General features: G+C 37.6%; 1 protein-coding gene across 1 annotated transcript in view; it reads right to left on the bottom strand.

Annotated features, from left to right (window-relative positions):
- The window catches only part of LOC133630591 (receptor-type tyrosine-protein phosphatase S-like), a 375,093-nt gene that overhangs the window by 37,152 nt on the left and 311,660 nt on the right, over positions 1 to 26,281 (bottom strand). The window contains exons 24-28 of the mRNA XM_062022176.1: positions 21,113 to 21,210; positions 18,589 to 18,712; positions 10,815 to 10,990; positions 10,607 to 10,726; positions 4,204 to 4,358 (exon numbers count right to left, since the gene is read on the bottom strand). Coding sequence (XP_061878160.1) covers positions 4,204 to 4,358; positions 10,607 to 10,726; positions 10,815 to 10,990; positions 18,589 to 18,712; positions 21,113 to 21,210 — 673 coding nt within the window. The remainder of the gene's footprint in view (positions 1 to 4,203; positions 4,359 to 10,606; positions 10,727 to 10,814; positions 10,991 to 18,588; positions 18,713 to 21,112; positions 21,211 to 26,281) is intronic.

Raw genomic sequence — 26,281 nt, 5'->3', positions numbered from 1 at the left:
TTAAACTATGCTCGTAACGCCTGCAGAGCGACTCCAGGCCTATAGACACAACAACACTACACCCTGGACAATGGGCATATGCCCACACATACCCCCACCAGCACCCCACGCCTTCACCACCACTTGATTCCCTTAGAGGCGATGGATGGCTGAGCAGCGCTTTAGATAGCAGCAGCCAGCCACCATAGCAGCCACCACTCCCGCCCCTCTGTTGCAAGTCTTGTGGATTCTATGTAACATGTTTATGTGCGCTTATGGCTATTGAGGTTTTTTTTCCCTTTGGTCGGTGCCAAAAAAGTACCGGATCTGGTGCCCATTGTTATTGACAAAGCATGATCGTAATGTAAGACATTTTTATTTAGTAAATGTAGTTAAACCGGATGTGTAGCGCAGCGCTTTTATTTTGAAGCGGGAAAAGTGTGTGATTGGTTTGAGAAAGTATCCTTTCGACTTCCTGCCGGCCGTCTTTCATTTCTGTTGAGCTTTTATGTCATCATACTTACTAATTCAGTCACAGTAACAATCTAAATGTTATGTTATCACTTATGTCATTAAATCAGTAACACTAACAATCTAAATGTTATGTTATCACTTATGTCATCTTACTTACAGTAAAAATCTAAATGTTCTGTTATTACTTGTAATCTTACCTACTAAATCAGTAACTAACAATCTAAATGTTCTGTTATCACTTATGTCATCTTACTTACAGTAACAATCTAAATGTTCTGTTATCACTTGTAATCTTACTTACTAAATCAGTCAGAGTAACAATCTAAATGTTATGTCATCACTTATGTCATCTTACTTACTAAATCAGTCACAGTAACAATCCAAATGTTATCACTTATGTCATCTTACTTACAGTAACAATCTAAATGTTCTGTTATCACTTGTAACCTTACCTACTAAATCAGTAACTAACAATCTAAATGTTATGTTATCACTTATGTCATCTTACTTACTAAATCAGTCACAGTAACAATCCAAATGTTATGTTATCACTTATGTCATCTTACTTACAGTAACAATCTAAATGTTCTGTTATCACTTGTAATCTTACTTACTAAATCAGTAACTAACAATCTAAATGTTATGTTATCACTTATGTCATTTTACTTACTAAATCAGTCACAGTAACAATCTAAATGTTATGTCATCACTTATGTCATCTTACTTACAGTAACAATCTAAATGTTCTGTTATTACTTGTAATCTTACTTACTAAATCAGTCACAGTAACAATCTAAATGTTATGTCATCACTTATGTCATCTTACTTACTAAATCAGTCACAGTAACAATCCAAATGTTATGTTATCACTTATGTCATCTTACTTACTAAATCAGTCACAGTAACAATCTAGATGTTATGTTATCACTTATGTCATTTTACTTACTGAATCAGTCACAGTGACAATCTAAATGTTATGTTATCACTTATGTCATCTTACTTACTAAATCAGTCACAGTAACAATCCAAATGTTATGTTATCACTTAAGTCATCTTACTTACTAAATCAGTCACAGTAACAATCTAAATGTTATGTTATCACTTATGTCATCTTACTTACTAAATCAGTCACAGTAACAATCTAAATGTTATGTCATCACTTATGTCATCTTACTTATTAAATCAGTCACAGTAACAATCTAAATGTTATGTTATCACTTATGTCATCTTACTTACTAAATCAGTCACAGTAACAATCAAAATGTTATGTTATCACTTATGTCATCTTACTTTCAGTAACAATCTAAATGTTCTGTTATCACTTGTAATCTTACTTACTAAATCAGTCACAGTAACAATCTAAATGTTATGTTATCACTTATGTCATCTTACTTACTAAATCAGTCACAGTAACAATCTAAATGTTATGTTATCACTTATGTCATCTTACTTACTAAATCAGTCACAGTAACAATCTAAATGTTATGTCATCACTTATGTCATCTTACTTATTAAATCAGTCACAGCAACAATCTAAATGTTATGTTATCACTTATATCATCTTACTTACTAAATCAGTCACAGTAACAATCTAAATGTTATGTTATCACTTATGTCATCTTACTCACAGTAACAATCTAAATATTCTGTTATCACTTTTAATCTTACTTATTAAATCAGTCACAGTAACAATCTAAATGTTATGTCATCACTTATGTCATCTTACTTACTAAATCAGTCACAGTAACAATCCAAATGTTATGTTATCACTTATGTCATCTTACTTACAGTAACAATCTAAATGTTCTGTTATTACTTGTAATCTTACTTACTAAATCAGTAACTAACAATCTAAATGTTATGTTATCACTTATGTCATCTTACTTACTAAATCAGTAACTAACAATCTAAATGTTATGTTATCACTTATGTCATCTTACTTACAGTAACAATCTAAATGTTCTGTTATTACTTGTAATCTTACTTACTAAATCAGTAACTAACAATCTAAATGTTATGTTATCACTTATGTCATCTTACTTACTAAATCAGTCACAGTAACAATCTAAATGTTATGTCATCACTTATGTCATCTTACTTATTAAATCAGTCACAGTAACAATCTAAATGTTATGTTATCACTTATGTCATCTTACTTACTAAATCAGTCACAGCAACAATCTAAATGTTATGTTATCACTTATGTCATCTTACTTACTAAATCAGTCACAGTAACAATCTAAATGTTATGTTATCACTTATGTCATCTTACTTACTAAATCAGTCACAGTAACAATCTAGATGTTATGTTATCACTTATGTCATCTTACTTACTGAATCAGTCACAGTAACAATCTAAATGTTATGTTATCACTTATGTCATCTTACTTACTAAATCAGTCACAGTAACAATCTAAATGTTATGTCATCACTTATGTCATCTTACTTATTAAATCAGTCACAGTAAAAATCTAAATGTTATGTTATCACTTATGTCATCTTACTTACTAAATCAGTCACAGTAACAATCTAAATGTTATGTCATCACTTATGTCATCTTACTTATTAAATCAGTCACAGTAACAATCTAAATGTTATGTCATCACTTATGTCATCTTACTTACAGTAACAATCTAAATGTACTGTTATCACTTGTAATCTTACTTACTAAATCAGTCACAGTAACAATCTAAATGTTATGTCATCACTTATGTCATCTTACTTACTAAATCAGTCACAGTAACAATCTAGATGTTATGTTATCACTTATGTCATCTTACTTACTGAATCAGTCACAGTAACAATCTAAATGTTATGTTATCACTTATGTCATCTTACTTACTAAATCAGTCACAGTAACAATCTAAATGTTATGTTATCACTTATGTCATCTTACTTACAGTAACAATCTAAATGTTCTGTTATCACTTGTAATCTTACTTATTAAATCAGTCACAGTAACAATCTAAATGTTATGTCATCACTTATGTCATCTTACTTACTAAATCAGTCACAGTAACAATCCAAATGTTATGTTATCACTTATGTCATCTTACTTACAGTAACAATCTAAATGTTCTGTTATTACTTGTAATCCTACTTACTAAATCAGTAACTAACAATCTAAATGTTATGTTATCACTTATGTCATCTTACTTACTAAATCAGTAACTAACAATCTAAATGTTATGTTATCACTTATGTCATCTTACTTACTGAATCAGTCACAGTAACAATCTAAATGTTATGTTATCACTTATGTCATCTTACTTACTGAATCAGTCACAGTAACAATATAAATGTTATGTTATCACTGCACCTTAACCCTAATGTGAACACGGAAGTGAAGCACCACCCACCTATGAACGACACGCGCAGCAGGCGTCTCTTCTCACGGCGAAAAATAGTCCTTTCTTGTCTGCAGAACAACTTTTTATGGCTTTGAACCGGATATTTCCAAAAAGGTTGTCCATTTTTGCTCGCTTGTGGCTCATCAGTAGCAGCCAATTCTCCCCCGCTACGGCACGGGCCGAGGGTCAAAGTCAAAAGTTAATCGCCCGTGAAAAAAATGTGTGCCGTTATTGAAATGTATACTTAAAAGCCTCATATATATATATATTTGGTAACTATTAATTTTATTTCAAGCCGGCCAAATGTAGTGACTTTTTTGAACCAGCAGATGGCGGCTGTGAAACACTAAGACAGTATCAGTGCCGTGCCACTGCGAGGTCATGGTGTGTGATTTTGTACCTGCAGTGTGCGATGATAGGACCGGCGTCCGGAGGGTTGCAGGTCTTGACCCTGCGCAGGAAGTTGAGGAAGGGGGTGGGGTACTCTGGAACGCCGTGGTCTGGCCAGGCGGTGAACTGGAACTGACGCACTTCTCGCCGTTCACTGCTGCCGCTCTGGCATCAAAACAGGAAGCAGACATCTGTCATTCATGCTGTATTATTATTAAATGTTGAACACTGGCAAGACGTTTTTGTAGTGAATACAGAGCAGCTCCTCTACTCAACAGAATCTGCCTAGCAACACGTGGCCATGTGACCAGGAAGAAAGATCTGATCAAATCTGGTGATTTTCATATCGTACGACGAAATACAAAATGTTAAAAAAGGTCAAAAATTTGAATTTTGTTTGTTTAACCTACAATACAGTATAATATTAGACTTTATTTACTCCCATGTAGGGTTGTACCGGTGCTAGTATGGTATCGCGGTACTAATCAATCAAAAACGGTACTATACCCTGTTTGAAAAAGTACCGCTTCCCCATATTTTATAATTTATTTATTTTTAACGGGCGTGACGGTGCGTCGTCGTAACGTGGTGACATTGCCAGTTTTACCATCAGAGGAGCATGTTCGGCAGCGCGCACACACAGAGTACTTACAAGCAGACACAGTGTGTAGACAGAAAAGGGACAACGGACGCATTTTTGGTGTAAAAAGTAAAGATAAAAGTGAAGTTATAACACCCTCAGGAAGAGGTGCTTTAAGACATGGCTAGCTAGTTAGCGGCTAACATCCATCCTTAGCTACTTCTAAATCACTAATCCTGGCCTCGATGGCGACAGATTAAAGTAAGTTTCTTCCATGTACCATTATCACTGGAGGACGAGGAATAGCTAAACATGCTTCACTACACACCGTAGGAGGATACAATAGCTCATTGCTAACAGCAAATATAAACAAATGCCTTGGGTGGATACCAAATACAAGAGCGTATCTAGTCGATACTACTATAATTACATCGATATTTTTTATCGTCATAAAATGATTTTTTCCTGTTCAAAAAAAAATTAATCATATTATGTTTATAAAGTCAGTAAATATGTCCCTTGTCACTTTGAATATGACCAAGTAGTTCCAGGATCATTCCTGTAACTACTTGGTATCGGATCGATACCTAAATGTGTGGTATCATCCAAAACTAATGTCAAGTATCAAAGAAGAGAAGAATAAGTGATTATTACATTTTAACAGAAGTGTAGATAGAACATGTTAAAACAGAAAATAAGCAGATATTAACAGTAAATGAACAAGTGGATTAATAATCCGTTTTTACAGTTTGTCCCTCATAATGTAGACAAAATAATAGGTAGATAAATGACACAATATGTTACTGCATATCTGTTTTATCCAGAGCTTTCATGCTTTTATCTCTATTTTTTTATATACAGTATATGTTTCTGTTTTATCTAGTGTTAATCTAGTGTTTTTCATGTTTTCAATTTCTATTTAATTTTTTTGTTATATATTCTAACTTTCTATTTTTTAAAAAATGTTTTATACTTTGTAGCCCTTTGAGATTTTAACAAATGGGAAGTGCGTTACAAATGTAATTCATTATTATTATTATTATTATTATTATTATTATTATTATTATTGCATACGCCAGCAGACTAATTAGGAGTCTTTGTTTGTTTACTTACTACTAAAAGACAAGTTGTCTAGTATGTTCACTGTTTTATTTAAGGACTAAATTACTAGGGATGATGTTCGAAACCGGTTCTCCCGGTTGTTCGATAAGAAAAGAACCGATTCCATGGACTCGAATCCCTTTTTGAGAACCGGTTCCCGTTATCGAGGCCACTATAGTAAAGAAAAAGAGTTGGTTTTTTATTCGAATCCCTGGGAATGAATCCCTTCCCACAGGAAATGCCCTGTGGAACGGCGATGTTATGCCCATTTGATTGTAGACTCTTACTGACACCTTGTGGCGATATGAAAATACTACGCGTCAATAGTTTGGGCACTTCCGGGTTGACGATGTTAGTCCAGTTCATGAGACAATTGAGAAGTAGACAAGTTGTGTTAGCTCTTACAAGCCTTGGAAAAGATAAGTCTGTAAGTAAACTGTTTAACTTGTTTATGTAACTCAATATTAAGGTGGAAAGTAGTTAAATTTGATAGTAAGATGTTTATTGAAAAAACGATTTTTGTGCACTGTTTCAATGGATGTTTTGAGGACTTAAAATGGCTGCCAGTCGTGTATTTCCACCATCGAAATAGTTTCAACACTCAGATGTATTTGTTTGATGATAGTACTGTATATTTGTGTGAAGCTAATATTTACATATTGTGTATTACATTTCAGTATGTTAATTGAATCACATAGCTTATACATTTGTCATTGTGTGTATTTCAGTTAAAAATAAAATAAAAATAACAGTCCAGTGCAAGACAAAAGTAAAGATAGGAAAAGACCAAGCAAGATCAACAACAATAAAAAGCCTAAATGGATTAATCTGCTTTGGAACTTTATTAGACGTCTTGGATTGTTTGTTAGCTGTCTGCCTGTGTGTGTAGTTAGTATGTTCCAATAGCAGCAGAAGTGCACTTTTTGGAGAGCTGTATTATTTTCAGTTTTGTGCCCAAGGGACTGATTTTATTTAACACTATATTATTATTTATACAGCTATAGTGATCACAGAGACAGGTTGTTTTTGTGTTGCTGTATATATTTGTGTTTCTGAAAAATCCCACTTAATATACTTTGGGTAACAACAGTCAATATTTATTTATTTTATTTTTTTAGGGGGGTAACAGTCAATATTTATTTATTTTTATTTTTTTCTTATAAAATAAAAGTGAGCTTTTGTTAAACCAAATGTGTTTTTTTCCATATACAACAACCTATCTGGATTCGATGAGAATCGATAAGGAATCGGTTTGATAAGAGGATTCGATAATGGGCTCGAACTCGATAATTTCTTATCAAACATCATCCCTATAAATTACAATAATAAACATATGTTTCATGTACACTAAGATTTGCTGTTCAAATAATGACATTTTTTGTGCTCCCCTTTATTTAGAAAAATATTGACAAGTGTCAAAAAGTATCGATATATATTTTGGTACCGGTACCAAAAAATTGGTATCGGGACAACCCTAGTCCCATGTTTATTATTTTTTGCAATAAAAAAAAATACATTTGGTAAAATTACAAATGTATTCTGATTACATTATATATTTTTACTTGATTATAGAAACATGCCTATTGTAATGATCCTGCTAGTTATTATCTAGTTACATTTTGTACTGACATTATTTGTCATGTCTGTGCTATGACAAAAGTGGAAAGACAAATTAGCATTAAAAAAAAAAACAGCGCACAGAACGATCCCACTTTGATGATCCCACCTCACACATTTTTGTTTGGCCGTACGACAAACACGATCCTCTATGATGCGATGATTCACGACAACACGACTTTCTGAGAAGTGACAGTAGACTTAAAAGCCAGGGTTGGCCTGGTTTGTGTGTTTGTAAGTAGGCCACAGAGACACGCTTGGCTTCAGCAAAATGCTCACTGAGTCCAACACTGGTCAAATCTCATCACCCTGGGGAGGGACGACCTCCTTTGACTGACCACTAAGTCCAGCCTGATATTATTCACAATGTACTACAGAAAGAAGTGCACACTAGGTTCTATTGAATAGTACATCTTTTGACTGCAGTATTGTGGAGTGTGTTTGCACCGATATTTATATTTATGGTTGATTAACACCTGACACCGCTCCAGGCACCTTTTCTTTAAATTGTTTGCGACTGAGTGCGGCAACTGTTTATGGCCCCCTCCCCTTAGAAACAGCTGCAGCCATGTAATCAGGAAATGCCCAAATAAATGAGGAGACGTGGAGCTCTCTTCTCGCTGGCCTTTAACCTGAGCTGAGTCCGCCCACTAGGCTACCATTTCTAGTGCCCCCCCCCCCCCGCACCCCCTTTTGTCGCACTCTTATGGTCAGAATAATTGTATATAAGTTATCACATAACTTGTTTTCCCACGAGTTCAGGCTGCCCCTGCGAGAAGACAAAAGCTTTCTTTGTTCTTATCAAGCAAAAAGCCTATCCACTGTGTGCGATGGGATGCGACGTGGGGGTGTGGGTTTCTGTGATCTATCGGACAGCCACAGGAAGACCTTGTCATGACCCCGAGATCTACAAAGCAGACCTGACACCGCTCCAGGCACCTTTTCTTTAAATTGTTTGTGACTGAGTGCGGCAACTGTTTATGACCCCTTCCCCTTAGAAACAGCTGCAGCCATGTAATCAGGAAATGCCCAAATAAATGAGTGGGCGTGGAGCTCTCTTCTCGCTGGCCTTTAACCTGAGCTGAGCAAGCTTACTAGGCCACCATTTCTAGTGCCCCCCCCCTTCGCTTTAGTTTTTTTTCAATTTGTCGCACTCTTATGGTCAGAATAATTGTATTTAAGTTATCACACAACTTGTTTTCCCATGAGTTCAGGCTGCCCCTGCGAGAAGACAAAAGCTGTCTTTGTTCTTATCAAGCAAAAGGCCTATCCACTGTGTGCGATGGGATGGGACGTGGGGGTGTGGGTTTCTTTGATCTATCGGACAGCCACAGGAAGACCTTGTCATGACCCCGAGATCTACAAAGCAGACCTGACACCGCTCCAGGCACCTTTTCTTTAAATTGTTTGTGACTGAGTGCGGCAACTGTTTATGACCCCTTCCCCTTAGAAACAGCTGCAGCCATGTAATCAGGAAATGCCCAAATAAATGAGTGGGCGTGGAGCTCTCTTCTCGCTGGCCTTTAACCTGAGCTGAGCAAGCTTACTAGGCCACCATTTCTAGTGCCCCCCCCCTTCGCTTTAGTTTTCTTTTCAATTTGTCGCACTCTTATGGTCAGAATAATTGTATTTAAGTTATCACACAACTTGTTTTCCCATGAGTTCAGGCTGCCCCTGCGAGAAGACAAAAGCTGTCTTTGTTCTTATCAAGCAAAAGGCCTATCTACTGTGTGCGATGGGATGCGACGTGGGGGTGTCAGTTTCTTTGATCTATCGGACAGCCACAGGAAGACCATGTCATGACCCCGAGATCTACAAAGCAGACCTGACACCGCTCCAGGCACCTTTTCTTTAAATTGTTTGTGACCGAGTGCGGCAGCTGTTTATGACCCCCCTCCCCTTAGAAACAGCTGCAGCTATGTAATCAGGAAATGCCAAAATAAATGAGGAGGCGTGGAGCTGTCTTCTCGCTGGCCTTTAACCTGAGCTGAGTCCGCCCACTAGGCCACCATTTCTAGTGTCCCTCCTTTCGCTTTAGTTTTTTTTTTCAATTTGTCGCACTCTTATGGTCAGAATAATTGTACATAAGTTATCACATAACTTGTTTTCCCACGAGTTCAGGCTGCCCCTGCGAGAAGACAAAAGCTGTCTTTGTTCTTATCAAGCAAAAGGCCTATCCACTGTGTGCGATGGGATGGGACATGGGGGTGTCGGTTTCTTTGATCTATCGGACAGCCACAGGAAGACCTTGTCATGACCCCGAGATCTACAAAGCAGACCTGACACCGCTCCAGGCACCTTTTCTTTAAATTGTTTGTGACTGAGTGCGGCAACTATTTATGACCCCTTCCCCTTAGAAACAGCTGCAGCCATGTAATCAGGAAATGCCCAAATAAATGAGGGGGCGTGGAGCTCTCTTCTCGCTGGCCTTTAACCTGAGCTGAGCCCGCCCACAAGGCCACCATTTCTTTTTTAAATGTAATCACAATAATATTGACTAGATACGCTCTTGTACTTGGTATCATTACAGTGGATGTCAGGTGTAGATCCACCAATGGCGTTTGTTTACATTGTGACGCCGGTGAGTGAGTGTGTAGTGAAGCATGTTTAGCTATTCCTCGTCCTGCAGTGATAATGGTACTTGTAATAAACTCACTTTATTTGTCGCCATAGAGGCCAGGATTAGTGATTTAGAAGTAGCTAAGGATGGATGTTAGCCGCTAGCTAGCTAGCCATGTCTTAAAGCACCTCTTCCTGAGGGTGTTTCAGTGTTATAACTTCACCTTTATCTTTACTTTTTAGGCCAAAATGCGTCCATTCTCCCTTTTCTGTCTACACACTGTGTCTGCTTGTAAGTACTCTGTGTGTGTGCGCTGCCGAACATGCTCCTCTGCTGGTAAAACCAGCAATGTCACGAAGTGACAATGCGCTGTCATGCCCGTTAAATTATTTTTTTTTAAATAGGGGAACCGGTACTTTTTAGAGGTGGTATAGTACCGTTTGTGAATCATTAGTATACCTAGCGGTTCACCGTACAACCCTGGTTGCACCATTTCCCTAAGAAGTTAGATTTCAGCGGCTGTTACTGCAAGCTCAGGACGGAGAAAGAAGTCACCTTGTGGAGGGAAAAGGTGCGCACACAGAAGGTGGCCAGCTCCATGGTGTCCAGCAGGGTGAGCTGGATGGTCCCGTATGTGTCCGTGCCCCGACTGGGCCAGTACTGGTCACACTTGATCTACGCACACACACACACACACGTTGTCCACATCAAGCTCAGCAATATTGCAAATACGCGTCAAGTCAGTAAATCGTGTTTTTGGCACCCGTGACTTTTCCTCCAGGCGTGTCATCATGACCACGGAGGCGGCCCGTTGCTCCCACACCATCCTCCAGAAGTCCCCGAACGTCTCGGCCAGCGGGCCCTGGGTGGCGATGTAGGCGTTCTGCTTCCTGTAACCGTCCACGTAATTGGCGTTGATGTAGTCACTTCCCAGGACACCTGTGCAGATTTTAATAAAACGACCAATTAAAAAGTGTTGGTGTGTCGCCGTGGCGACGCTTTCTAGGACAGAGGTTCTTAGCCTTTTTCATCTCGGGCCCAACTTTCAACGCTCAAATATCAACACTGAATTAGTCACCTTACACTTAATTTTAATCATATTCAATAATTATATCTAATTATTAATTATTCTCCATTAAATGTAATGAAGCTACAAGTTACTCTCCATTAAATGTAGCTGAGCTACAAGTTACTCTCCATTAAATGTAACTAAGCTACAAGTTACTCTCCATTAAATGTAGCTAAGCTACAGGTTACTCTCCATTAAATGTAACTAAGCTACAAGTTACTCTCCATTAAATGTAAATAAGCTACAAGTTATCTCCATTAAATGTAACTAAGCTACATGTTACTCTCCATTAAATGTCACTAAGCTACAAGTTACTCTCCATTAAATGTAGCTAAGCTACAAGTTACTCTCCATTAAAGATAGCTAAGTTACAAGTTACTCTCCATTAAATGTAGCTAAGTTACAAGTTACACTCCATTAAATGTAGCTAAGCTACAAGTTACTCTCCATTAAATGTAACTAAGCTACAAGTTACTCTCCATTAAATGTAAATAAGCTACAAGTTATCTCCATTAAATGTAACTAAGCTACAAGTTACTCTCCATTAAATGTAGTTAAGCTACAAGTTACTCTCCATTAAATGTAGCTAAGTTACAAGTTACTCTCCATTAAATGTAGCTAAGGTACAAGTTACTCTCCATTAAATGTAGCTAAGCTACAAGTTACTCTCCATTATATGTAACTATGCTACAAGTTACTCTCCATTAAATGTAACTAAGCTACAAGTTACTCTCCTGTAATTGTAGATAAGTTACAAGTTACTCTCCATTAAATGTAGCTAAGCTACAAGTTACTCTCCATTAAATGTAAATACGCTACAAGTTACTCATCATTAAATGTAACTAAGTTACAAGTTACTCTCCATTAAATGTAACTAAGTTACAAGTTACTCTCCATTAAATGTAGCTAAGCTTCACGTTACTCTCCATTAAATGTAACTAAGCTACAAGTTACTCTCCATTAAATGTAGCTTAGCTACAAGTTACTCTCCATTAAATGTAACTAAGCTACAAGTTACTCTCCATTAAATGTAACTAAGCTACAAGTTACTCTCCATTAAATGTAGCTAAGCTACAAGTTACTATCCATTAAATGTAACTAAGCTACAAGTTACTCCATTAAATGTAACTAAGCTACAAGTGGCTCTCCATTAAATGTAGCTAAGCCACAAGTTACTCTCCATTAAATGTAACTAAGCTACAAGTTACTCTCCATTAAATGTAGTTAAGCTACCAGTTACTCTCCATTAAATGTAACTAAGCTACAAGTTACTCCATTAAATGTAGCTTAGCTACAAGTTACTCTCCATTAAATGTAAATAAGCTACAAGTTATCTCCATCAAATGTAACTAAGCTACAAGTTACTCTCCATTAAATGTAACTAAGGTACACGTTACTCTCCATTAAAAGTAGCTAAACTACAAGTTATCTCCATTAAATGTAACTAAGCTACAAGTTACTCTCCATTAAATGTAACTAAGCTACAAGTTACTCTCCATTAAATGTAACTAAGCTACAAGTTACTCTCCATTAAATGTAGCTAAGCTACAAGTTACTATCCATTAAATGTAACTAAGCTACAAGTTACTCCATTAAATGTAACTAAGCTACAAGTGGCTCTCCATTAAATGTAGCTAAGCTACAAGTTACTCTCCATTAAATGTAACTAAGCTACAAGTTACTCTCCATTAAGTGTAGTTAAGCTACCAGTTACTCTCCATTAAATGTAACTAAGCTACAAGTTACTCTCCATTAAATGTAGCTAAGCTACAAGTTACTCTCCATTAAATGTAGCTAAGCTACAAGTTACTCTCCATTAAATGTAACTATGCTACAAGTTACTCTCCATTTAATGTAGCTAAGCTACAAGTTACTCTCCATTAATTGTAGCTAAGCTACAAGTTACTCTCGATTAAATGTAGCTGAGCTACAAGTTACTCTCCATTAAATGTAACTAAGCTACAAGTTACGTTCCACTAATTGTAGCTAAGCTACAAGTTACTTTTCATTAAATGTAACTGAGCTACAAGTTACTCTCCATTAAATGTAGCTAAGTTACAAGTTACTCTCCATTAAATGTAGCTAAGCTACAAGTTACTCTTCATTAAATGTAGCTAAGCTACATGTTACTCTCCATTAATTGTAGCTAAGCTACAAGTTACTCTCCATTAAATGTAACTAAGCTACAAGTTACTCTCCATTAAATGTAGCTAACTTACAAGTTACTCTCCATTAAATGTAACTAAGCTGCAAGTTACTCTCCATTAAATGTAGCTAAGCTACAAGTTACTCTCCATTAAATGTAGCTAAGCTACAAGTTACTCTCCATTAAATGTAACTAAGCTACAAGTTACTCTCCATTAAATGTAAATAAGCTACAAGTTATCTCCATTAAATGTAACTAAGCTACATGTTACTCTCCATTAAATGTCACTAAGCTACAAGTTACTCTCCATTAAATGTAGCTAAGCTACAAGTTACTCTCCATTAAAAATAGCTAAGTTACAAGTTACTCTCCATTAAATGTAGCTAAGTTACAAGTTACACTCTATTAAATGTAGCTAAGCTACAAGTTACTCTCCATTAAATGTAACTAAGCTACAAGTTACTCTCCATTAACACGCGAAGTCCCAGAGAAGGGTCAATTGACATTTTTACCTAGAAAACACACAAGAGGGTCATTTGACCCCTAGTCCCCCCTGTGGACACTCCTTTTGTTATGAAAATGTGGCTGTTAGTGGCACACGGCAGGGGGCCACTTGAGCCTGTGTGGGGGAGGGGACCTTACAGCTCAAGCTTTAGTTCTGAGGTAGGTTGTGTGTGTTTTTGCAAGGATCAACAGAATGAAGGGATCAACACTCTGACATTTATTGTTAAAAAAAATACAAAACAAAACATATTTACAAAGAATGAAAAAGCAACTGTTTTCCCAGTTTTGGTGTGGAGGGTTGTTGCAGAAGCAATTGTTATTTTTGTGTGCCAAAAATAGTTTAAAAAAAAAAATTTACAAAGAAAAAAGCATATTTACAAAGAATGAAAAACCATGTCCATGTAAACGTGACTGACATACATTTGAGCAGTCACTCACAATCCTGGCACTGCCATTGCTCCTTTCGGCATTTCCCACATGTATAATTTTTCTGTCTACCTAGACAAACTGCCCCTAACAGCCTCATTACCATAACAAAATGAGTGATTAGTGTATTCGGGAAAAGCGTCGGGCCAAATGACCCCTCTCTGGGTCTTCTAGGTAGACAGAAAAATGCTGGGACTTCTAGTGTTAAATGTAAATAAGCTACAAGTTATCTCCATTAAATGTAACTAAGCTACATGTTACTCTCCATTAAATGTTACTAAGCTACAAGTTACTCTCCATTAAATGTAACTAAGCTACAAGTTACTCTCCATTAAATGTAGCTAAGTTACAAGTTACTCTCCATTAAATGTAACTAAGCTACAAGTTACTCTCCATTAAATGTAGCTAAGCTACAAGTTACTCTCCATTAAATGTAGCTAAGCTACAAGTTACTCTCCATTAAATGTAACTAAGCTACAAGTTACTATCCATTAAATGTAACTAAGCTACAAGTTACTCCATTAAATGTAACTAAGCTACAAGTGGCTCTCCATTAAATGTAGCTAAGCCACAAGTTACTCTCCATTAAATGTAACTAAGCTACAAGTTACTCTCCATTAAATGTAGTTAAGCTACCAGTTACTCTCCATTAAATGTAACTAAGCTACAAGTTACTCCATTAAATGTAGCTTAGCTACAAGTTACTCTCCATTAAATGTAAATAAGCTACAAGTTATCTCCATCAAATGTAACTAAGCTACAAGTTACTCTCCATTAAATGTAACTAAGGTACACGTTACTCTCCATTAAAAGTAGCTAAACTACAAGTTATCTCCATTAAATGTAACTAAGCTACAAGTTACTCTCCATTAAATGTAACTAAGCTACAAGTTACTCTCCATTAAATGTAACTAAGCTACAAGTTACTCTCCATTAAATGTAGCTAAGCTACAAGTTACTATCCATTAAATGTAACTAAGCTACAAGTTACTCCATTAAATGTAACTAAGCTACAAGTGGCTCTCCATTAAATGTAGCTAAGCTACAAGTTACTCTCCATTAAATGTAACTAAGCTACAAGTTACTCTCCATTAAGTGTAGTTAAGCTACCAGTTACTCTCCATTAAATGTAACTAAGCTACAAGTTACTCTCCATTAAATGTAGCTAAGCTACAAGTTACTCTCCATTAAATGTAGCTAAGCTACAAGTTACTCTCCATTAAATGTAACTATGCTACAAGTTACTCTCCATTTAATGTAGCTAAGCTACAAGTTACTCTCCATTAATTGTAGCTAAGCTACAAGTTACTCTCGATTAAATGTAGCTGAGCTACAAGTTACTCTCCATTAAATGTAACTAAGCTACAAGTTACGTTCCACTAATTGTAGCTAAGCTACAAGTTACTTTTCATTAAATGTAACTGAGCTACAAGTTACTCTCCATTAAATGTAGCTAAGTTACAAGTTACTCTCCATTAAATGTAGCTAAGCTACAAGTTACTCTTCATTAAATGTAGCTAAGCTACATGTTACTCTCCATTAATTGTAGCTAAGCTACAAGTTACTCTCCATTAAATGTAACTAAGCTACAAGTTACTCTCCATTAAATGTAGCTAACTTACAAGTTACTCTCCATTAAATGTAACTAAGCTGCAAGTTACTCTCCATTAAATGTAGCTAAGCTACAAGTTACTCTCCATTAAATGTAGCTAAGCTACAAGTTACTCTCCATTAAATGTAACTAAGCTACAAGTTACTCTCCATTAAATGTAAATAAGCTACAAGTTATCTCCATTAAATGTAACTAAGCTACATGTTACTCTCCATTAAATGTCACTAAGCTACAAGTTACTCTCCATTAAATGTAGCTAAGCTACAAGTTACTCTCCATTAAAAATAGCTAAGTTACAAGTTACTCTCCATTAAATGTAGCTAAGTTACAAGTTACACTCCATTAAATGTAGCTAAGCTACAAGTTACTCTCCATTAAATGTAACTAAGCTACAAGTTACTCTCCATTAAATGTAAATAAGCTACAAGTTATCTCCATTAAATGTAACTAAGCTACATGTTACTCTCCATTAAATGTCACTAAGCTACAAGTTACTCTCCATTAAATGTAACTAAGCTACAAGTTACTCTCCATTAAATGTAGCTAAGTTACAAGTTACTCTCCATTAAATGTAACTAAGCTACAAGTTACTCTCCATTAAATGTAGCTAAGCTACAAGTTACTCTCCATTAAATGTAGCTAAGCTACAAGTTACTCTCCATTAAATGTAACTAAGCTACAAGTTACTCTCCATTAAATGTAAATAAGCTACAAGTTATCTCCATTAAATGTAACTAAGCTACATGTTACTCTCCATTAAATGTCACTAAGCTACAAGTTACTCTCCATTAAATGTAGCTAAGCTACAAGTTACTCTCCATTAAATATAGCTAAGTTACAAGTTACTCTCCATTAAATGTAGCTAAGTTACAAGTTACACTCCATTAAATGTAGCTAAGCTACAAGTTACTCTCCATTAAATGTAACTAAGCTACAAGTTACTCTCCATTAAATGTAAATAAGCTACAAGTTATCTCCATTAAATGTAACTAAGCTACAAGTTACTCTCCATTAAATGTAGTTAAGCTACAAGTTACTCTCCATTAAATGTAGCTAAGTTACAAGTTACTCTCCATTAAATGTAGCTAAGATACAAGTTACTCTCCATTAAATGTAGCTAAGCTACAAGTTACTCTCCATTATATGTAACTATGCTACAAGTTACTCTCCATTAAATGTAGCTAAGCTACAAGTTACTCTCCATTAATTGTAGATAAGTTACAAGTTACTCTCCATTAAATGTAGCTCAGCTACAAGTTACTCTCCATTAAATGTAAATAAGCTACAAGTTACTCATCATTAAATGTAACTAAGTTACAAGTTACTCTCCATTAAATGTAACTAAGTTACAAGTTACTCTCCATTAAATGTAGCTAAGCTTCACGTTACTCTCCATTAAATGTAACTAAGCTACAAGTTACTCTCCATTAAATGTAGCTTAGCTACAAGTTACTCTCCATTAAATGTAACTAAGCTACAAGTTACTCTCCATTAAATGTAACTAAGCTACAAGTTACTCTCCATTAAATGTAGCTAAGCTACAAGTTACTATCCATTAAATGTAACTATGCTACAAGTTACTCTCCATTTAATGTAGCTAAGCTACAAGTTACTCTCCATTAATTGTAGCTAAGCTACAAGTTACTCTCCATTAAATGTAGCTGAGCTACAAGTTACTCTCCATTAAATGTAACTAAGCTACAAGTTACGTTCCACTAATTGTAGCTAAGCTACAAGTTACTTTTCATTAAATGTAACTGAGCTACAAGTTACTCTCCATTAAATGTAGCTAAGTTACAAGTTACTCTCCATTAAATGTAACTAAGCTACAAGTTACTCTCCATTAAATGTAGCTAAGCTACAAGTTACTCTCCATTAAATGTAGCTAAGCTACAAGTTACTCTCCATTAAATGTAACTAAGCTACAAGTTACTCTCCATTAAATGTAAATAAGCTACAAGTTACTCTCCATTAAATGTAGCTAAGCTACAAGTTACTCTCCATTAAATATAGCTAAGTTACAAGTTACTCTCCATTAAATGTAGCTAAGTTACAAGTTACACTCCATTAAATGTAGCTAAGCTACAAGTTACTCTCCATTAAATGTAACTAAGCTACAAGTTACTCTCCATTAAATGTCAATAAGCTACAAGTTATCTCCATTAAATGTAACTAAGCTACAAGTTACTCTCCATTAAATGTAGTTAAGCTACAAGTTACTCTCCATTAAATGTAGCTAAGTTACAAGTTACTCTCCATTAAATGTAGCTAAGGTACAAGTTACTCTCCATTAAATGTAGCTAAGCTACAAGTTACTCTCCATTATATGTAACTATGCTACAAGTTACTCTCCATTAAATGTAGCTAAGCTACAAGTTACTCTCCATTAATTGTAGATAAGTTACAAGTTACTCTCCATTAAATGTAGCTAATCTACAAGTTACTCTCCATTAAATGTAAATAAGCTACAAGTTACTCATCATTAAATGTAACTAAGTTACAAGTTACTCTCCATTAAATGTAACTAAGGTACAAGTTACTCTCCATTAAAAGTAGCTAAGCAACAAGTTACTATGCATTAAATGTAGCTAAGTTACAAGTTACTCTCCATTAAATGTAATAAAGCTACAAGTTACTCTCCATTAAATGTAGATAAGCTACAAGTTACTCTCCATTAAATGTAACTAAGCTACAAGTTACTCTCCATTAAATGTCCTTCATCCAGGTCTTGTATTTTCTCTCTTTGTGTGGTGTTTAACATGGTGCGCTCCCCAGCTCACCTTCTATGGGCGCCAGGATGACTCGGGTGTGGTCGTAGGCGATCACGTTGGCGTAGCGGTTTTTGGGCTTGTTGACCTCCAGGTTGGAATGTTCCCAAGTGAATTGCTGACCGGGGTCGACGGACTGCGAGGAGGAAGCAGATCGCACATAATAACAACGTTGTTGGCGTGCTCTGATGGTGGATTTGTTGATGTGGAACGATAGTGAGCTTGATAAAGTAGACACTTTGTAAAATGCACGACTGAATGAATCATGAACACTTAGAGATATGTTAAATAGTATTGGTGTTACAGCGAGGGCCACCATTTCCCTGTCCACAAGTTATTTAGAGGAGCCATATGTAATAATGTCATGTCAAGTCATCACTAAATATGTCAAAAGCTATAAATAAATCATCTTCTTTACCTCTATAACTAATAAGAGTAGTTCATGAACATATGTTCATTTCAAAATGAGATTTACAGCCCCGAAATATTGTTATTGTTTTCATTTCCATGTCCCGCCCTCCGCCGTTTGTCCAATTAGAACAAGGGTGTCAGACTGGTTTCCATTGAGGGGCCACATCGCAGTTATGGTCGCCCTCATTTATCAATGAGTAATATATGAATATACATGTATATATATATATATATATATATATATATATATATATATATATATATATATATATATATATATATATATATATATATATATATATATATATAATACATGAACAATATATTTGTTTACATAAGTTGCAAAAAAAATTATTTTATTTTTATTAATAATAATAATAATAGATTTTATTTGTCAAAAGCACTTCACATTGAGTAAACAACCTCAAAGTGCTACAGTGCATTTAAAAAAAATAAATAAATAAAAAATAAAAAAATAAAAATAAATACAAATAAAAACTAGATCAGCCAAAAAGCTAAAACTAGTATGCATATATCTAAAAAAAAAAGTTTTTTTTTAAAAAGAAGGGTTTTTGAGCCTTTTTTAAAAGCATCCACAGTCTGTGGTGCCCTCAGGTGGTCAGGGAGAACGTTCCACAGACTGAGAGCGGCGGAGCAGAAAGCCCGGTCTTTTACTTTAAAAACTGGCAACTCAGTCACCAGAATTTTACAGTAAAAGCATTGTTTTATTTTTTATTTTTTACAGCATATAAAAAAATTGAATAAATGGAATGGAATGGAGAAACAACACACAGAGCTGCCAGATGTTGTTTTTTTTTACTGTAAAATATTGTTGTTTTAATGGGTTTTTTAAAAAATGTTTTAGCGTCTTACAGTATATGGAAAAAAAACAGTACCAAAGTTGATTTTACGGTAAAAAACTCAAGTCGGTGGAATTCAACCGTAAAATCAATTGTAAATTTTACAGTCTACAATTTGATTGATAATTTGTGTCAGAATAATTGTATCTAAGTTATCACAAAACTTTGTGTTGTCATGACAAAAGCTGTCTTTGATCCTACCAAGCAGAAGGCTTGTAAAACTCCACTGTGTAGGATGGGAAGCAACATGAAGGCGTTCTGTTTCTTTCATGTATTGTAATCCACAGAAATATTTTGTCTTGACCCGAGAACTACACAGCGGAGAAGAAGCAGGACCAGACTCCCCTTTAGGCACCGTTTCTTTGAACTGTTTTGCGACCTTTTCTTTTAACTGTTTGTAATCAAAGGCGATGGCTGTTTACGACCCCCCTCCCTTAGAAACAGCTGTTGCCATGTAACCAGGGAAAGTCCAAATAAAAGAGGAGGCGTACAATCTTTCGTCAGAGCGTGGTGGGAGACTGTGCGAAGAGTACAGCCCAGACGTTTCTCCTCAACTGAGCCAAATTTAATTCTGTCTCTGTTTAGATCCTTGCTTCTTGTCTTGTTTAATAGATGTCATCAGTGTTTGAACCTGACAATTTGTTTTGAAATCATGAGTCAAGTATGTATATATATATATAAGTATATGTGTATATATATATATTAGGGCTGCAACTAACGATTAATTTGATAATCGATTAATCTATTGATTATTACTTTGATTAATCGATTAATAATCGGACAAAAGAGACAAAATACATTTCTATCCTATGCAGTATTTTATTGAAAAAAACCCAGCATACTGGCACCATACTTATTTTGATTATTGTTTCTCAGCTGTTTGTACATGTTGCAGTTTATAAATGAAGGTTTATTAAAAAAAATAAAAAAAATAAAAAATAAATAAAATAAAATAAATAAAAAAAGCATAGATCCAACGAATCGATGACTGAATTAATCGGCAACTATTTTTATAATCGATTTTAATCGATTTAATCGATTAGTTATTGAAGCCCTAATATGTATGCATAAATAATTATTATAAATGATACATTTTCATGGTGTTTTTTTTATGTGTTCTCATCAAAATTTAACAGCAACATCTTCCTCCTCAACATAAAGTATTAATGGCGGACAGGAAGTGGCCCTCCAGCCACACAGTGACTTCCTCGGTGGCGCTACCACGAAGCGTACGCCGGACGGCGTGACACAAGCGGCCGCCTCACCTCGTATTCCTGGGAGAGTCGGAGGTTGTCGTTGGCTTTCAGCAGCTCGATGTGCTCCGCCAGCTCGCTGATGGGGATGGGAGGGTGGCTCATCATTCCTGCGTGGCAACGTGCAAAGGTCAGTCACCCCGGGTCAGCGTCAGTCCCGTGCAAAGATGTCAGCATAATTGCACACACGGCACATCATTAACCAAGACGCCCAGGCAGAAAAAAAAATCAATGTTGATCCGTGCGGGCGGACAAAGTGCGGCGAGTCGTGTTTGTTTGGAAATTGTTTTCCTTTGATAAATTGCTCGGTGGAGCCCGCAAAACAAACATAGACAGAACGCTAATTAGGAGTGTTTGAACGCGCGCACACAAAGGAAGCAAAACCTCCCAGGGTCCTTCCAGAAACATCTTCAATTTGACTTCTACTTGTCATTTTACAACCGCTGTGGTGTGGGCACCGATCCACCACAAGTCACCGAGACGCACGTCCAGCCCAAATCATCCTACAGAACAATTTTCATGACAAAAGAGGAAGAAAGAAAGTGCTTCGAGGCAAGAGTCAAATATTCTTATGACGGAACCAGAGAAGAGCCAAGTAAAGTATTCACTTTGCATGCTCACTACTTTCTTTTTACACATCTTCTCCACGGTGATGTGTCCTCGTCGCCTCGTCGGCAAGCAGAGTAGCCGAGAATTGTACTCCAGTCAGAGAACCGTTACTTTGAAATAATATGACTCAAGTAAAAGTAACAAAGTAGTCATGAAAATAATTACTTGAGCAAGTAAGTGTTCTGTGTAAAAATTACTCAAGTTAGGGTTGTTCCCATACCAATATTTTAGTACCGGTACCAAAATGTATTTCGATACTTTTCTAAATAAAGGGGAGCATAAAAAATGTCATTATTGTCTTAATTGTAACAAAAAATGTTAGTGTACATGAAACATATGTTTATTATTGTCATTTAGTCCTTAAATAAAATAGTGAACATACTAGACAACTTGTCTTTTAGTAGTAAGTAAACAAACTAAGACTCCTAATTAGTCTGCAGTAACATATTGTGTCATTTATACACCTATTATTGTGTACACATTATGAGGGACAAACTGTAAAAAATGGATTATTAATCTACTTGTTCATTTACTGTTAATATCTGCTTATTTTCTCTTTTAACATGTTCTATCTACACTTCTGTTAAAATGTATTAATCACTTATTCTTTTCTTCTTTGATACTTTACGTTAGTTTTGGATGATACCACACATTTAGGTATCGATCCGATACCAAGAAGTTACAGGATCATACATTGGTCATATTCAAAGTCCTCATGTGTCCAGGGACGTATTTACTGACTTTATAAACATAATATAAATTAAAAAACAAACAAAGATGTTGTGATGCCAAAAAAAATCGATGTAATCATAGTAGTATCGACTAGATACACTACTGTACTTGGTATCATTACAGTGGATGTCAGGTGTAGGTCCACCCATGGCATTTGTTTACATTGTGACGCCGGTGAGCTACGGTGTGTAGTGAAGCATGTTTAGCTATTCCTCGTCCTCCAGTGATAATGCTACTTGTAAGAAACATACTTCATTTGTCGCCATGGAGGCCAGGATTAGTGATTTAGAAGTAGCTAAAACACTGTGGATGGATGTTAGCCGCTAGCTAGCTAGCCATGTCTTAAAGCAGCTCTTCCTGAGGGTGTTTCAGTGTTATAACTTCACCTTTATCTTTACTTTTTACACCAAAATGCGTCCGTTCTCCCTTTTCTGTCTACACACTGTGTCTGCTTGTAAGTACTCTGTGTGTGTGCGCTGCCCAACATGTTGTTGTCCAAATGTTGAATATTGTTAAATGATCACATATCCAAGTCTCATTTCCAGGTATGACGCTACGTTGTAATTACAGTTGCAAGTCCAAGACGTTAGATGGCTGTCGTTTATAGTTTATGGCGTGTTGGTCAGTTTAATTGTGCCCTATAAAGTGTTAATACTGTAAGTATTGCACTTATTACGCACCGACTGATTGTAATGTGCACCTTAGTTGTAGTTCTCACTAACAAATTTGAAGGTGTCCATCCATCCATCCATCCATCCATCCATCTTCTTCCGCTTATCCGAGGTTGGGTCGCGGGGGCAGTAGCCTAAGCAGAGAAGCCCAGACTTCCCTCTCCCCAGCCACTTTGTCCAGCTCCTCCCGGGGGATCCCGAGGCGTTCCCAGGCCAGCCGGGAGACATAGTCTTCCCAACGTGTCCTGGGTCTTCCCCGTGGCCTCCTACCGGTCGGACGTGCCCTAAACACCTCCCTAGGGAGGCGTTCGGGTGGCATCCTGACCAGATGCCCGAACCACCTCATCTGGCTCCTCTCCATGTGGAGGAGCAGCGGCTTTACTTTGAGCTCCTTCCGGATGACAGAGCTTCTCACCCTATCTCTAAGGGAGAGACCCGCCACCAGGCGGAGGAAACTCATTTGGGCCGCTTGTACCCGTGATCTTGTCCTTTCACTCATAACCCAAAGCTCATGACCGTAGGTGAGGATGGGAACGTAGATCGACCGGTAAATTGAGAGCTTTGCCTTCCGGCTCAGCTCCTTCTTCACCACAACGGATCGATACAGCATCCGCATTACTGAAGACCCCGCACCGATCCGCCTGTCGATCTCACCATCCACTCTTCCCTCACTCATGAACAAGACTCCCAGGTACTTGAACTCCTCCACTTGGGACAAGATCTCCTCTCCAACCCGGAGATGGCACTCCACCCTTTTCCAGGCGAGAACCATGGACTCGGACTTGGAGGTGCTGATTCTCATCCCAGTCACTTCACACTCGGCTGTGAACTGATCCAGTGAGAGCTGAAGATCCTGGCCAGATGAAGCCATCAGGACCACATCATCTGCAAAAAGCAGAGACCTAATCCTGCAGCCACCAAACCAGATCCCCTCAACGCCTTGACTGCGCCTAGAAATTCTGTCCATAAAACTTATGAACAGAATGGGTGACAAAGGGCAGCCTTGGCGGAGTCCAACCCTCATTGGAAACAGGTCCGACTTACCGCCGGCAATGCGGACCAAGCTCTGACACTGATCGTACAGGGAGCGAACCGCCACAATCAGACAGTCCGATACCCCATACTCTCTGAGCACTCCCCACAGGACTTCCCGAGGTACACGGTCGAATGCTTTCTTCAAGTCCACAAAGCACATGTAGACTGAAGCCATCAGGACCACATCATCTGCAAAAAGCAGAGACCTAATCCTACAGCCACCAAACCGGATCCCCTCAACGCCATGACTGCGCCTAGAAATTCTGTCCATAAAAGTTATGAACAGAATCGGTGACAAAGGCTAGCCTTGGCCGAGTCCAATCCTCACTGGAAACGGGTCCGACTTACCGCCGGCAATGCGGACCAAGCTCTGACACTGATCATACAGGGAGCGGACCGCCACAATCAGACGGTCCGATACCCCATACTCTCTGAGCACTCCCCACAGGACTTCCCGAGGTACACGGTCGAATGCCTTCTTCAAGTCCACAAAGCAAATGTAGACTGAAGCCATCAGGACCACATCATCTGCAAAAAGCAGAGACCTAATCCTACAGCCACCAAACCGGATCCCCTCAACGCCCTGACTGCGCCTAGAAATTCTGTCCATAAAAGTTATGAACAGAATCGGTGACAAAGGCTAGCCTTGGCCGAGTCCAATCCTCACTGGAAACGGGTCCGACTTACCGCCGGCAATGCGGACCAAGCTCTGACACTGATCGTACAGGGAGCGGACCGCCACAATCAGACAGTCCGTTAGCCCATACTCTCTGAGCACTCCCCACAGGACTTCCCGAGGGACACGGTCGAATGCCTTCTCCAAGTCCACAAAGCACAAGTAGACTGGTTGGGCAAACTCCCATGCACCCTCAAGGACCCTGCCCAGAGTATAGAGCTGGTCCACAGGACAGGAATATACATCCGTGAATATCCACTTGAGCCTTATTCTTCTTCTGGACTCTGCATGGAGGTCGTGAACAGACTGGTGGTGTGTGGAGCGGGCTGGATCCACGTCAATAATGAGTCAATCGTGCCATTTTCACCTTTAAACCTTCTAAATTCAATGTTCAAGGAGTTCTGCGAGGGATTTTTCTCATTTCCTTCTATTCCGAGGAGCTGTCATGTGGAATGTGGGTGGAGATGATTTTTTTTCTTTCTTTCTCCCCCACACAGCTCTGACTCAGTGGTGCTGTACAACATGGATGGTGGCCGGGCGGAGCTCCAGGGTCCAGGCTCAATTGTGAGCTGATGAAGGGTAGCGACAACTGAAGTCACCGGTGAGGGCAGCATCGGGTTAGCACTCACAAGCAAGAGCAATCTCCCTCCGAGCTCCTGTAGAATAATGCTGCCCGGTGGAGTCGTGCCATTGGGAGGATGGCGCTGCACCTTTCTTCACTGACGGCATGCTGTTTGTAGAGGTTGCCCTCTAGTGGCTTCTTCAGACCACCACACACTGCCAGGAGAGCCAGGAATTCCAGGTATAACACTGTTTTATTTTCACATAATAGTGCAAAGTCTTTTGCTTTCCAGCAAACTGTCTTTCTCTCCTGCGTCCGCTCAGCAACACCTCCAATTCCAACTACTCGTCTCATCACGGCTGCTGCTAATAAAGGCGACAGGTGATTAGATAACAAGGCCCACCTGGGCCATCTACGCACCTGTCACTGTCATAGTATATATATGTCGCATTCACACCAAAACATAGCATATATGTTGTATTAACACCAAAATATAGTATATATATTTGTCGTATTCACACAAAAACATAGTATGTATATGTGTCTTGCCCAAGGACACAACGGCAGTGACTAGGATGGCGGAAACAGGGATCAAACCTGGAACCCTCAAGTTGCTGGCACGGCCACTCTACCAACCGAGCTATACCACCCCGTAGTATATGTATGTCGTGTTAACACCAAAACATAGTATATATGTCGTATTAACACCAAAACATAGTATAAATGTGGTATTAACACCAAAACATAGTATATGTATGTGGTATTAACACCAAAACATAGTATATATATGTCGTATTGACACCAAAACATGGTATATATGTCGTATTAACACCAAAACATAGTATATATGTCGAATCAACACCAAAACATAGTATATATATGTCGTATTAACACCA

Source organism: Entelurus aequoreus, linkage group LG16 (assembly GCF_033978785.1).
Source record: "Entelurus aequoreus isolate RoL-2023_Sb linkage group LG16, RoL_Eaeq_v1.1, whole genome shotgun sequence".
Taxonomy (NCBI): Eukaryota; Metazoa; Chordata; class Actinopteri; order Syngnathiformes; family Syngnathidae; genus Entelurus; species Entelurus aequoreus.
Note: the sequence above shows the minus strand (reverse complement) of the source record. Positions and strands in the feature narration are given on the sequence as shown.